The sequence below is a fragment of the Nilaparvata lugens genome, chromosome 7, assembly GCF_014356525.2.
Source record: "Nilaparvata lugens isolate BPH chromosome 7, ASM1435652v1, whole genome shotgun sequence".
Taxonomy (NCBI): domain Eukaryota; kingdom Metazoa; phylum Arthropoda; class Insecta; order Hemiptera; family Delphacidae; genus Nilaparvata; species Nilaparvata lugens.
Window position 1 is genome coordinate 14,578,125 of NC_052510.1, and position 16,100 is coordinate 14,594,224.

The 16,100-nt window shown below is 34.5% G+C and overlaps 1 protein-coding gene across 3 annotated transcripts in view; it reads left to right on the forward strand.

Moving 5' to 3' along the window:
- LOC111064370 (rho GTPase-activating protein 7) overlaps window positions 1-16,100 on the forward strand; it is a 213,084-nt gene that overhangs the window by 14,190 nt on the left and 182,794 nt on the right. For 2 of the 3 annotated variants that reach the window (XM_039432123.1, XM_039432124.1), the window contains exon 1: window positions 6,841-7,205. The exons of the other annotated variant lie outside the window; for it this stretch is intronic. In XM_039432123.1, coding sequence (XP_039288057.1) covers window positions 7,088-7,205 — 118 coding nt within the window. In that variant the 5' untranslated portion in view covers window positions 6,841-7,087. Of the gene's footprint in view, window positions 1-6,840; window positions 7,206-16,100 lie in introns of those variants that run through there. 3 annotated transcript variants of the gene reach the window in all.

Sequence of the window (16,100 nt, forward strand, 5' to 3'; positions counted from 1 at the left end):
CCACAGATTTATTGATAGTTAGAAAGACCGGTTTCGGTTGTTACACCATTGTCAAACTCAGAGGTCTATCAGAGATTAACAATGGTGTAACAACGAAACCGGTCTTTCTAACTATAATAAATCTGTGATTTTCGACAATATCTTAGTATTTTTATTTAATATGAATAATTACCACAATCTCAACTTCTCAACTACACAAAAAGTGAAACCTGATCAATCAATCAAATTATTGGGATCTAGAAAGATTCAGAAATACTATGGATTCTCACACTCTTGTTAAGGGCAACCAAGATGCATATAAAAATGGCCTATCTTTTATATAAATAGTTTCGTGTAATCTATAGGTGTGAAGACTATAATATACCATAACATCTAAACATAACCTTTCCACCATTACTCTCCCCTATCCAATGAAACCTACTAACAACATTTCCAAATAATGTGAATTTGATGAGTAGTAGATACTTTGCTCCAATTTGAGAGTAGGTTTATTATTTATTATTAGAGTACGAGAGTAGTTTTATTATTCTTATCCTAATGTACTTTTTACAACATCCAATTTTCCAAGTGTTATGTACTCTGTTTACTGTCAAAACATATTAATTAATTGTATTATTACTTTTCCATCTTCTTGGATTATTTTACGACTATGAACATTTGGATGATTACCATTTCATAGCCCAATAAGGTACACCAAGCAAAGCCATCAATTCTGTGTTATTGGTTCGTTTACAGTCCCCGTATCTTTCCCTACCTTATGCACAGTGCGACTTATGCACTGTCGCGACTAAATGGCACCTAAAGACTGAACCATTGCTCGGTTGATACTGCAACTCAGTGGAGTGATGGGGGAAAGATTCAGAAATAGTATGGACTTTCACTCTCTTGTTTAGGGCAATCAAGAAGTACTTTTTAAACACTGCACTGGCCTGGCCTATCTTGTATATAAATAGTTTCGTGTAATTTTCGTGAATTTTCAAAGATTCTATGTTTTGAAAAAAAAAGGAACAGAATTGAAGTGAGAAAACATAATTTATGATGGAATGTCATATAATCAAAAAACCGATTGGATAACTCAAAAAAGTAACTAATTTGGATTAGATTGACATTACTTCTACCTGAATTGAGTGAAAATATGTGATAATAAATACCTGATCAATCTTAAATAAAAATACTAAGAAATTGTCGAAAACCACAGATTTATTGATAGTTAGAAAGACCGGTTTCGGTTGTTACACCATTGTCAAACTCAGAGGTCTATCAGAGATTAACAATGGTGTAACAACCGAAACCGGTCTTTCTAACTATTAATAAATCTGTGATTTTCGACAATATCTTAGTATTTTTATTTAATATGAATAATTACCACAATCTCAACTTCTCAACTACACAAAAAGTGAAACCTGATCAATCAATCAATCAAATTATTGGGATCTAGAAAGATTCAGAAATACTATGGATTCTCACACTCTTGTTAAGGGCAACCAAGATGCATATAAAAATGGCCTATCTTTTATATAAATAGTTTCGTGTAATCTATAGGTGTGAAGACTATAATATACCATAACATCTAAACATAACCTTTCCACCATTACTCTCCCCTATCCAATGAAACCTACTAACAACATTTCCAAATAATGTGAAATTTGATGAGTAGTAGATACTTTGCTCCAATTTGAGAGTAGGTTTATTATTTATTATTTAGAGTACGAGAGTAGTTTTATTATTCTTATCCTAATGTACTTTTTACAACATCCAATTTTCCAAGTGTTATGTACTCTGTTTACTGTCAAAACATATTAATTAATTGTATTATTACTTTTCCATCTTCTTGGATTATTTTACGACTATGAACATTTGGATGATTACCATTTCATAGCCCAATAAGGTACACCAAGCAAAGCCATCAATTCTGTGTTATTGGTTCGTTTACAGTCCCCGTATCTTTCCCTACCTTATGCACAGTGCGACTTATGCACTGTCGCGACTAAATGGCACCTAAAGACTGAACCATTGCTCGGTTGATACTGCAACTCAGTGGAGTGATGGGGGAAAGTTTTGGAATGCATAGGTGACTCATTCACTGACACCACCTCATCCAATAGTTTTGTGCAGCAAAAAAACTGACAGTGTTGTACTTTTTACAACAGCGCGACTGCCGCAAGGTTAGATCTCTCCCACAGATGATTCAACCAACAAGCAATTATTAATTTTCCAGAGATCAAATTCAAGAGATTCTCTCCAATATTAGCCCCACCATAGCAGCAAAGAACATAAGGAGGGATATTACAAGCATCGAACTCTTCTACTCTGGAAACAGCGACCCAATTTCATAATTAACGAAACCAACCCTTCGTTTTATGACTCTTTTATCCAGTTCAGCCAACTTTCGAGTCATTCCCGACTGAAAATAATGAAGTATCTCCATTTTTTTTTGTTCTTTGTGGTCTAGAGCAGCTCACTGGAGAAGCAAGCATACTTAGCGTTTGCCATGGAAAAAAGTAATCATTACAGTGAGATTCACTTGAAACTGTCTGTATTCCTAATGCATAATACCAATGCTTCCCATTCGACTAATGCTGACAGTCTGAAGAGACTAGAGAGGGATCTATTCTCGTCCTATCAGTGCTGCTGTGAATTCTGCACTCATCTTAGCTTTTCCAATCTATCGCAATTCTTTCTTACTCTTCCCACTCTGGTTCAATATTTACACCACCAACCCTTTCTCACTGTTTTGCTCTCTTTCTCTTCTTCTGTAATTACTTGTCGCATTGTGTAAACGCAGATTCTGTTTACCCTTTTTTTCGTTTGTATCAATTTCCTCTGTTAGCTTTCATCTCCACTCCTTCTGAATTCAATTCTTCAATTTTGATTGGTTTATGATTTATCTCTCATTGAACAATAATAGATTCTATGGAGTGATTGTAATTATTCAGTGATAAAATGAATGTAAATTAAGAGGTAAGAGATAGTAATCTAGAAGTTGGTTATATTATATTAATGACCAAGATCTAATTTGGTATCTAGTGATAGCCATCTCTCATCAAGAAAATTATTGAACTTTTTGTGTAGTTGAGAAGTTGATATTGTGGTAATTATTCATATTGAATGAAAAATACTAAGAAAACTGACAATGGTGTAATAACCGAAACTGGTCTTTCTAATTATCAATAAATCAGTGGTTTTTGACAATTTCTTAGTCTTTTTCATTCAAAATTATTGAAATAAATTGATCATTCATTTATACTAAGATACTTCAATCAATAATGAATGTTCAGGATCACCTTCCAAGAATGAAGACTAACTAAGAATGAAATCAGTTGAAGCTCTTTACTGTAAAATTCTCTGCTCAAAACATTTTCCGATGCTAGCCCCATAATTTCTATCGTCCTTCCAGGAAATTCGAAGACTGATCGGATCATTTTTTTCCAGAGAAGAATTCTCGAAATATTTTGTCATGAAAGGATAGATGGAAACCTCTCTAATATGATAAACGAGACGTTCAGACGATTTTCCTCTTGAATATGCTGTTAAGACGTGACGTAAGTAAGGGTTGGAGACATGATGAAAGGAGCGAGGAAAGAATTGTATGTCCTTCATATCCTCCCACGCAAGTAGAGCTTTAATATTCGCTCATATTCTATTACAGAATGTTTACCTGCTAGAATTTTCCGTTCTTATTCGGCTAGACTGGATTCAATTAGGTCGCATGTTCTATTCATTGGATGAGTGCTTTGTATTTATAATAGAGCTGCTACAGACTTCAATGATTAATTCCCAATAAGTAATTTATAAGAAGTCTTGTACTTGATTTCTAGTCCCGGATTCGTGTCGATCAATGATGTTAATCCGGCAATTATGTAGTTCAAAAAGCTACATTTTTTGGATTAATTTTATAAATAACTTGTATACTAAATTTATGAAGATATCTGAAGTTTGATCTCTTTCTAAAATATAACTTCTATTCAAATACCTTATATCACTATCCTAATATCTCTATTCCATTCAAATACCGTCTACTGAAGATGTTTCTCAACTTTCAACAATGCTCTTTATTTTCCAACCGATTTCAATTTGAAACCGATTCTGAACCAGATTCTCTAACGAATCTGATGAGAAATCCTCCTCGAATCACTTTATATCTCACCAAAAAATTGGTCAAATACTAATGGTTCCCTTCCAGTCACTTCCTTGTTCTTACTATCTTGTTCAGCTATTCTCAGTTGCTTCCTTGGAATTTTAACAACAATAACTATTCTTTATAACATATCTTGCAGATTATAAGATGTGAATTTCCTGATGTATTTCTGAATTTGGATTACGAACTGCAATTTCACTTGGGAAATCGACATCTATCCTTAATTGTAGGAGTTTTGTTTTGGGCTCTACTCGAATAAGCACGACTCAAATCGTACGACTCCAGTCGGATACTCATCCAGTCCCCCGGACCTTACGACTTAAGTCGCTTGCAGGATACAAGATGTGATTTTCTTATATCTATATTATTAGTTCTATATCAGCACTTGTGATTTTCATTCTATCTAAGAGTGATTTTCTTATATCTATATTATTAGTTCTATATCAGCACTTGTGATTTTCATTCTATCTAAGAGTGATTTTCTTATATCTATATAATTAGTTCCCATATCAGCACTTGTGATTTTCATTCTATCTAAAAAAAAGTATCTCTAGTTTTCTACTTGTGAGAGGGTTTCTACTGTATGAGACTGAATATTTATTGTTCCATCATCACCCAATCCCTACAATAATACTTTGGGCGCTCTCACTAATTTCTGCTAAAATTCATCACCGCCACCTTCTCATCGTAATTATGACTGAGGCATGATGTGTGGTGTGGATGATCACGATTGCTTTCAGCACTAATTAACAACTGAAATTGATTCGACACTGAAATGATGTCGACTACAAATTTGGGTCACATTTGCGCGGTTGGCTAGCCTGATTTTGTAGTTGGCGCTAAGTTGGTAGCGCCGCGACGCCGCGTAGCGTTAACCTGTTGAGACGCCTGGCACCGCAGTAGCGTCGCCGCGTTTCTTGCTGTCGGTTGACGATTGCTTCACGACGCTAGTCATCGAAAAACGCCCTCGCGGATTTTTTGCTGGCTGGTAACTGTTCAGCATGTGTTACACCCCTGTCTTATAAAACGATTGGTACTGCGTGAATCTTCGGGTTTCTTCTATATTTTCCCTTGATTATTGACGTCGTAAATTTGATGAAATGATCTCTTAAAAACAGCTATTTGGTTTGTGATATTTAATGAGTAGGTGATTTGAGGGTTTGTCATGTTTGAAAATCTGATTTGATACGATATTTGAAATTTTCTATTGAATTTTTCCTTTACTATCCTTTCACTAACCCTTTCAAACGTATTGGAATTTTCTTGGATAGATTTTTTCAAACTTCAATGGAATGAACATTCACGATTGAATTTAATGAGCAGAGGTAATTTGGTGGATGATTTCCCACTCTTGTTGGTAGGAGTTTGACAGGTTTTACACAATACTAGATTATTCTTGTCTTAGAAACTTTTTGAATAACTTGTAACAATAATTGATGTGATAAACTCAAAAAAATTTAAAAATTTGAGAATAGGCCTAGATTTGCTTTAAATCATGATATCCAATAGCAAATTATTAAACACTGATGAAACTTTTCTTTTGGAATCCAGTGAAGATTTAAGAAGACTACACTGTTCCAAAATCTTAATAACGATTCCAGGAACTTCTTATTTAGTTCCATCCAATAATATGATACTTCGTATTATTAAAGAATTATGAGGAGAAGAGAATAATCTTTATGGTAGATTTACAAATTAGTGTACTGTTTACAACGAGCGGTTTGAAGGGGCAGCTCCGCAACCCTTGAAACACAAACTAGTTGTTCAAAAAGTAAAGTTCAAACATACATGAAGCATTGAAGCATTCTCAGTTGCACACTCTCTAAACCTGTCATTCCTGATAAATTATAGCAGCTCGTTCTACTAACATTTTCCATAATCTATTTCTATAATATTTAGTAATTTATACGCTTCTCAGTGTTCCTCATAATTATTAATATCTATCATTTTCTTCACCAGGAACTCAAGATTTGAATTTATTCATGTGAATTCTAATAAACATTGGTTATTCCAATTGATTCATCTAATCAAAAATCAACCGACTCCAGTAAACCTATCAGAAAAAATCAGAAACTGATCCAAAGTAATATCATGTATCATATTTTATATCCACAAACAAATGATTCCAAAAAAATAAAATAGTATCTCAAGAATCTAAAGTTTAACAGATTTCTTCTCCAATTCTCATTCTAGTTCAATAATTAATCGATTGATCAATTAATCTAGTTATTCGTTTTCATTGTAGTTGATCAATTGATAGAACCGAGCATGCTTAAGCTGCGTTTACACCAAAGTTATTAACAAAATGTTTTTTTCCGTTCTTATAGATTCTATTAGATTGAACGGAACATGACAAACACATATGTTCATCATGTGTGTTATAAGTTATGTTCAATCTAATAGAATCTATAAGAACGGAAAAACATTTTGTTAATAACTTTAGTGTGAACGCAGCTTCAGAATACCAATGTATCAGAAATCAATCGATCTAATCTACTGTATTCCAATTCTCTAATAAATTTCTACCACCATTCTTATAGGAAAGCCCTCAAACTCACAATAGGTTCTTCGATTCTTCAAGCATAATCAATTTTGTTAAAAATACATCTTTGAATTTTACTTATCCAGTGGGTTTCATTTTGTGTTATAAATAAATAAATTCTATTGGCATAAACCAAAACGTTGTGTTGGCACTTTCTAGTGTTGATCATAGTTTGATCAACTACGTGGTGTTAGTACATTGATTTCTATTATTACAACATTGTATTAGACATTAGTACACAACTACTCTTCTGAACAGTATATCATTACTACTTATCAAAGCTACCAGTGTTGTAATACAATAGTGCTGATACAATGACAAAAACGGATGTTAATGTTGTGATGAGTGACTTGATATTGGACCAGTAGTGGTGTCGTGAGTGTGTGTGCGTGCGTGTGTGGTGCAAGATGGCGGAGGCGAAGGAGTACCGCTTCTTCCGCAGCTTTAGCGCCAAGGTGGAGTCCGGGTGGCCCATGCGGAAAGCCGAGCAGTTTTGGCGGAGGCTGCGGGAGCGCAAAATTGCTGGTAGGTCTACCAGAGAGTATAGAATGTAAATGATAGTATAGAGTATAGAATGTATCTATATAGTATAGAATGTATCTATAGGGGTCTACCTTGGTCTACCATGGTAATTGAATTTCAGTTGGTAAACCTCGAAGAAATTGAGATTTTTGCTGTTTTTGATACTCACATGAGCTCCAGGATTGTGCATGAGTAATGAGGAACATGATGATGATGATAATGAGAGATAAGTGTAGACCTACATCTCTAGGTGGGTTACGAACCACCGTCAAGCAATTCTTGAACTCATATATACTCCTTAAGCACTTGAAAACTTATCTGAGCAATAACATTTCCCTTGTATAGTAACTGAATCTCAACTGGTTTATCTTTGAAAAATTGAGAAAAATAAGTTATGTACTACGAATTCAATTTACGAAAACATTCATGAAATCATTCACTTGTCCTCCTATTCTTCGCAATCCTATCCTTGAATACTTATCAAGATACAATAACTAATATATAATATATTAATACGGTTGTGAGTTGTGAGTCGAAACAGGCAAGAGCCTAAACCTGGAATGGAAGAAGAAGAAGAAGAAGAAGAAGAAGAAGAAGAAGAAGAAGAAGAAGAAGAGAAGAAGAAGAAGAAGAAGAAGAAGAAGAAGAAGAAGAAGAAGATAACAACAACAACAACAAGAACGAGATACAAAAATTAACAATTGCCTCATGTACTTGAAAAATATGGGAAAATTGTTAATGGAAGTTAGAATCGAAATACGAAATTTCAGTTCACCAAGCTGCTTTTAAGAATCATATTATTCCAATTTTCCAATTATGTTGTCTAGTTCCTTGTTATATTAGGCATTATAAGTTCATCTCTCGACTCAGTTTTCTGTATTGATTCGAATTTGATTGATTTTAATTGAATTTGGGAATCTCCTTATAATTACAAGTTATGATACAAATAATTGTTGTCTATTACAGTATAATAAAGATGAAAAACAGAAAACCAATATATAAATCACAAAAATCACCACCCTTACTGTTACGCATAATTCACATAACTCATAATGCATTCATAATGAGTTTTTTCTCGTGCTATGAGACAATGCCGTGTCTTTTATTTTGCAATTTTTTTCTGTGATCCCCACAAAACACAGCATCTCTTGCTGGAAAACAATGGGATATGCTTGGAATCTATTGTGAATCTTTGGTTGTGGGTGGCAGCGTCAATATCTTCGCATTGAGATAAAATATGAAATACCCGCAAGGAACTCAGCTGCTATGAGAGATTGGAATGCTCCTGTCAACTTTCCTCGAATCTTTCGTCCTACTTCTCTTTTCCAACACCCTTTTCTTCCCATCTTCTTTCTCTTTCCACTCACTTTCCAAAGTTCTATCTTTTCCCTGTTCGACTATCGTTTTAATCCATCATTCCTAGCATACAGCAGCTTTGGGCAAATCTCTTCTATCTGCTCCTTTGGCGAAAAGTTTTGTGAATCGATATCTCACGCTCCTCTTTTTTATCAGTTGAGAGTTTTCGGAAGGGAGTTAGTTCAGACTGACCGTTTGGGAGAGATTTATTTGAGAGTGGATCAGTGATGAAATGTTTCTTGGTGCAAAGATGTGTCTTTATACAGTATTGTGAATTGGAAGGTTAGGGCATAGAATAAACAATCTGGTATAGTAGTTTCCTCTGGTTTTGTATATGCTTAAAGCTACATTATGATATAATATAGTAGGTACTTTCACAGAACTTACATTGACAGATTGTTCTTACTAACGGTATCTGCTGACTTATATGGGATATTTTGATTCTATGCATTTCTAGATGATCACTCTTCCTATACTAAAAATAAGAAACCAAAAAGTCTTGTAAGTTTTGATTGATTGTTCGTGATAAAACCTTTTTCGATTTTCCAATACAAAAATTCTATCAATAAACAATGAATTCATGCATTTAACGCATATTTTACTCATAACTTCTTTCCTCAACCTCAAAATTAAAAAAAATCAACCTCAGGATGCTGAAGCTATTATAGGCTGCCTATTGAGTTTCAACATCTGGATTTCACATCTATTTTGGAAAGTCTTGCAATCTCTCAAGAATCTGATATTCCATGTACGTTTAATTATTATTTTGATCCCTCCCACAAAACATCATGATCAGTTTTACACAGTTATACTCCTTGTGATTTCAATAGGAGATGGATACTGCGGAAAAAAATGATTCCATAAAAATTATGAATACACAAACTTATAAAGTATACAATTCAAGTGAGTTGACAATGGTCCGTTCCAAATGCCTACTCTACTCTCTTGTATGTTATACTCGTAAGGATCGTGAAACAGCTATTTCTAGCAAACTCATTCATGAACATGAAAATGAATATTCAATAGTAATACGCAAAACAAACGTACGCTTGTACAACAAACTGATGTCTTGAAACAAGAAGTTCAGCTTGGGTTATCACCATCACCATCATAAAATATGACAGCATAATGGATCTGTCAATGTAGTGATCAATGCCACATTTACTACATGCTACAGTCTGTTGCACATAGCCTATTCTTCATGATAATGTGTTTCTGAACATCTGTTTTGTGTCCAAACACCAACACTGCTGGCCGAATTTTCGACCTGCAGCCTACTAAAACTGTGGAACATGAGCCTAATATATACAAATTTCAGTCAGGGAACTTCTGAATAGATACAGCTCTACGTTTGTAGAACTTAATGCCTGTAGAATGAGGCCAAGGCTGTTCGAAATGTGATGCTTGTTTTTACGAGGATTATACGCAACTATGTTGGTCTAATTTTGGTAATGTTTCAAATAGATTCATCATTTTACTTTTTGCCTGTTAGAGATTTTTTTGAGGAAGCCTAGTGTGAATCGAATAGCATCTTGCTTAGTGTTAAGGAAGACAGTATCTTGCTTGTCCTTGTCCATGAAGTATAACAAAATCGAAATATATATTTTTTAAATTGTTATGATAAATAACAGTAAAAATTCACATAGAATTACAGAGTGAGAAAGAGCATTGTCAACTCATAAACTGTGGTTTGAATCAAACTGAAAGAATCAATTTTTATACATTGATGTAAGCTTAGGAACAGATTGTATCGGTTTACTGTCATCAATTCAGTGGGTTCCACAAGCCATGTAGTTCTGTAAACAACTGATTACATTCTGTACATGTTACTGTTTGTATAAGTCATGTCTTCAGTCTTTGAAGTTGGAATAGGAGCTCATCTTCTGCTCGAGCCACTGTTTGAGCCTCAAGCCAACCAAGTATAAACCAAACGGCAATCTTAGTAATTTCTAGCCTCAACTAGGTTCTGGTATCAGCTGTGACATAGAATTATTTGTTTACTCAAGCCGATTATTCAATACGAATTATGTAGTAGTGAACAAATCCTCATTACATTATGATACAGGTGTGACACGACTAGTATGGAAGATTCCAAATGACACTATTACTTGCTTGTGAATATTTATTGATTCTATGTCTGGTGTCATTGTTGTGACGATTGAATGCACCACTAATTGTGGGAGTGGCTTGTCTAGGCCAATGGCAGACGTTCACTCTGGTAGGTCATTCACCTATCAATCATGGCATTTGCTGATTTCTATTATACACTTCTGATTTCTACTGAAATTGTTCCAGCAATCAGATTTTCAACTAAAATATGTGTAACGCTAGTTCGCCTCCATGATGCACATTGGGTAACGCTAAATGGACTAGCAAATTATGGCGTTCAGACAAACTTATGTTCTTCTGACCGAGAACTACACAACATGTCAAAGAAATTGGAAATATACAGTGTATATCTAGGCATTTGAGACTCATGAGCTATATATTTGTAGTGTATCTGCCATACGCTAAATAATAATAATAATCCACTTGAGGTTCAGGTTGATAATTATGTAGCGATCGATATCAGTATATCGTTATTTGAATAAAATTGATGTGGTTATGATAACTTCAGGTATTTTTATCCAATGTCAATTTTCTTTTTCATAATCGATAGTGAAATTGAGAAAGTAGAATTTGAATTTGGTTCGATAATTCTGATGAAACTGCTATTTAACTAACAGTGAAACAATTTTCAAGATGAAAAAGGTGAAACAATATTCACTAACCTAGTTCACTCATTTAGTCATTTTCCATTCTTATATTCAATCTCTTTCACATACTCATTTTATCATACACTCGTTTACCTCGAGTTCACTAGCCTTGTATTTGCAGTTCGCCAGACAGTTTGCCAAGAAGTATCAAATTCAATTTATATGAATGACTTTCCGCATACCCTACAATCTCTTCAACCCTTAATGAATGACTACCAGGAAAAGCTGTACGTTTTCCTGTACCTTTATTGAGTGGACCACTAGACTACATAGTTTTCCCCGAGACTGGACTAATCGGAAACTTGGAGTGAAACTCATCGGGTAATAAGTAATCGCTGACCCGTCCATTGCCAGCTGGCCTTTGATACACGTCGTCTATATTTAGTTGCCGGATGAACTATATGTGCATGAACTAGCAGATATTAATATGACGTCAAAGAGAGAGAACACACCTTCACTAGAGAGAGTGAGAAAGAGTAGAAGAGAATGATGGACAAAGAGAGAGTGGAAGAGGTAGGGTGAGAAAGTGACTGAGAGAGAGATTGATTGAGGATCCAGGGACGGAGGCGGAAGATATAGTAAACGAGATGTAAGCAGTAAGCCTGGTTTAAGTTAAGCCATCCAGTGTCCCTCTCCCAGATCCCAGACAGCATGTCTTCACCCACTGCTGCCAACTTAGGCAAACAACTAATAATCCTCCTATTCTATAATAATCCAACATTGATCCTTCCTTAGTCCATTCCTGAGCTCTTTCTATTTCAATTTACCATCGTACACAAAAACTTACTGGGTTTTGTGTATCACACTAGATATTAGAATGTGGTCGTTCTTGAAAAACGTTGACTGTCATGAATTAATGTGAAAGAGTTCATTTTTCAGTATTAATATGATCATATTTGAAAAATAAAATTCATTCTATTCTAATTCACATCTTAATATTCCAATAATACTATTAATTATTGGAAGATTCTGTCTTTTGTGTCAGAGCTCCTCAATATCTGATTACATTTAGGTTTATTTTTTGGTAAATAATACTACTGGTAATAATATTGGTTAGGATGATTGATCGGTCGAATTTGAGCACTTTTTTGTAGGATATGATGATGTATATAGGATAATCACAATCGACTTCTTCCACTATTTGGCGCTAGAGATATGATTTGATTGAAAATAACTTCAACTGGGAGAGAAGGATACTCCAATATTATGTTGGTAAGGACAACATGAATAATATTATTTTAAATTTTCGAAATTTCAACCTTTAAGCACAAACCCCATTTTCAAATACAAATCAACAGGCCTACAGCCGTGAGTTTCTTGATAAATATTGCAGATTGTGAACATTAATTAATTCATATTCCGGTTCAGTATTTGATGTATCACTATGAGAAAGTATTTACATGAAAGCATGATTGTTTACTTATAATGTCATTGTACACTGTACTGAATTTAAATTTGGTTGTACTTATAAATTTGTTTCAATGATGGGAATGGTTCAATATTTGTTGTTATAGAAGCATAATATACATGTACTACTGATACATGTATTATGATAACTGCCAATTTGTTCCGATATTCATTTCGGATATTTATTGATTCCTTAATATTTACTCATTCGTATTATTGAGAGGAACAATAATCATGGAGTAATAATTGTAAGAGAATTATTCCACATATTCTTGCTTGTTGTAATTTCAGTCGAAAATTGTTCGATTTTGATAGGGACCAATTAGTTGGTCCATTCCATCTCCCTCCTGATCCCATTTCAGATCAATGTCGGTTCTTCCTATCTTAATTATCCCGATGAATTATCCCACCCTACCCCTCTTCCATACATAGATCACCGACTTCCATGTTTCCTAAATACGGTACTTATGATCGATAGCAGTCATACAACACTCTGATGGTTTATCAGATTTGTTCTTCGCGAATAGTGTTCTATAGAAGCGTTCTGACAAGTACAAACAGAGCTATTCTCTCTGTAGCTTTTGTCAAACAGATGCTGCTGCAATGACAGTTTCGAGCTCTGTAACAATGAGTCTAGTGTGTGACTGTGAGAGAGAGAGAGATATTGCTGTTGATTGCTAGAGAATAATTGTTCTAATTTCAAAACGTCAACCCTAGTTGAACGATACGTTGAAGTGATGGATTCTGTGTTTAAACTGCTCCCTCTTTCTTCTCTCTCAATATCTCTCTTTCTCTTCCCATCACTCACTCTCTTGTTTATCTTGTCTCTCTCTTGCGCGAATTGACAAGTGGGCGCCTTGTTGTAAAGGTCGCTCAATTTCAAACATCAACCTTCTCCACCCACTGTTCTTATTGCTTTACTCCAGCTCTCATGGTGTGGGTAGTAGCCTACACATTATATAGCTCCACAATGATTAGCCCACTCTGATTTTGTGTGAATACTGGAGGAATATTTGGAAAAATATACATGAATTATCTCCAAGTCTCAAGACAGAATATTTCTGGTACCTATATACTTTATTTTGGATAGTTTTGGCTGTGTATAAAGCCAGTTACACACACACACACACATCGTTTTTTAGATGTTCGATTTTTTCCGTTGTTATGAATTCTCCCAGATTAAACGGAACTTGACAAGCACTTGAACAGATAATCTGTTTGACATCATCTATTTAATCTAATAGAATTTATAAGGACGGTGAAAAATAGTACGTCCAAAAATCGATGTGTGTGTAACTGGCTTATCTCTTAAGCGGTCCTTTGGGAATAAGTTCTTAGTTTCTGAGAGACTAGAAATGCTACAAATATAAAACATTTATTATCCCATGAAAACAATTTTTTTTGCTAAGGGTGATGCTCAAATGAGCCGTAGAAAAATAGGAACTCACATCTGATTCCGTGGAGCTTGATTAATTCTCTTCTGGATTCAATTCGATTGAAGTAGCTCAACACTAACTATTAGTTAAATAGAATTGAGTTTATAAATCTCCTTATGCTTAAATTTATGAAAAAATGTATGAGAAGCTGATCAATATAATTCATCTCAAAATCTGATTGGTTACCTCATCTGTATTGATTTTTTTGGCTAGTTATTGATGCTTAGATAATGGTTAATGGTCTCTGTATTCTGGAAATTCCCATGATTAAAAAAACAAGTTGTTTTTAAATCCCACTATTCTATATTCAGTTGCCTTTTTTACAATCTTAGAACGGTTTATCAAATTATAAGCTCCATTATTACAAGCAGCAGCTAAATAAAAATTTAACTTTTTTTTCTAAGTCTGGGAACGATTAAAAAAAGTGCTGATCGATTAGATAACAATTGTAAGATTCAATAATTGTATTAATTCATTTTTCTAGATTTTGATAACATATTATGGATTTATATCTATGGAATATCACAATAATAGTATAATCCATCAATTGGGATTCACCCATTAATAAACATAAACTCCCCAAAAACTGCTCCCAATAATTATTCATAATTAGTTGTTGGATGAGGTTGAAATATGATGACCTTGATGTGAGTTCTATCCGTATTCCATGAGCTCGATAATTACAATCTGATAGTGGCTGAACTTCACCACCTCCACCAACAATATTTATCTACGCTAAGTTGGCTTACACATTACTTAGTTACACGTAAGCTCGCCGCAGCGGAACTACAGAATATCGAGTAAAGTATTTAATAATATGGCGAACTGCAAGTTTCACAGATGGGAAGCATATATTGGGAGCTTAGTTGGTGGGGGGGGGAAGGTACTATAGGGATCATGAGTGAGGAAAGTGTAATGAGCAAATGCGCTAATACGCATGCGCACAGCAAGGGTTGTTTCCCTTGGGCTTGTTTGCATGTTCCCGCTCCACAACGAGATCTTAATGATAGTGTTGCCTAGTTTATTACGCCCCACTGCTAAAACCAAGACATGCCAGACACCGGCGGCTCAACATCTTTGCTGTTGGTGTTCTAGTTGCTGTCGGAGTGGGAGAGATGTGTAAATGAGAAAAAGTGATATTCTGCGGTGAAATGCTGGTCGGAATAAGGCGGAGATGAATAGACTCATGATTTCATGAAATTTCAATAAATTTTACCCTGTTATCAGAGATGCTGTCGAATTGATCCATATTGAAATAAAATCACACTTATGTGAACTATTATATCCAGTATGTGAAATTTTGTTGTGGAAAATAATGAAAATAAGAAATAGAATAAGCTCTATATCATTATTGGAATGATTAATCTGTGTAATTTTAATAAATGAATAACGATATTTTTCTCTTTTGTTCATAGGTGAGTGGTTTATCCAAGTTGCTTACATTTCGTGAGTATCAAAAATGTTATGTATTGTTATACTACACAGAGATGCCAAATCGTTGAATATATAATTCTATTGAAATTCTAAACTGTTTTTCCAGAGTTGATAGAATAGAAAACGAATTATTGCAGTTTTCTCATATGGGGCCTTAAATAGGGTAAAATGAACATTTTAGACAGATTTCCCCCCTAGCGTATATAGCTTATAGGTTATATTAGGTTCAATAACGATTATCATAAACACTTTAAAAATGTGTATTTTTACGCCGTGACGTACTGAACTCTTATATTTCCATATAAAAACTGGAACTGATTTCATATAAAATCCCAGATTCATGATTCTGCCACTTCGGTTCGAACCACTGGGAATCTAATTGACTTCCAAATGCTGTTCTGCCTTGTTCATCCATTATTATTCAATTATTTCGGTTGGAAAAATCGAGGAGAAAAAGTGCGAATACATAAATAAATTCACTGCGACTTTGACCATTGAAAATTCAGCCT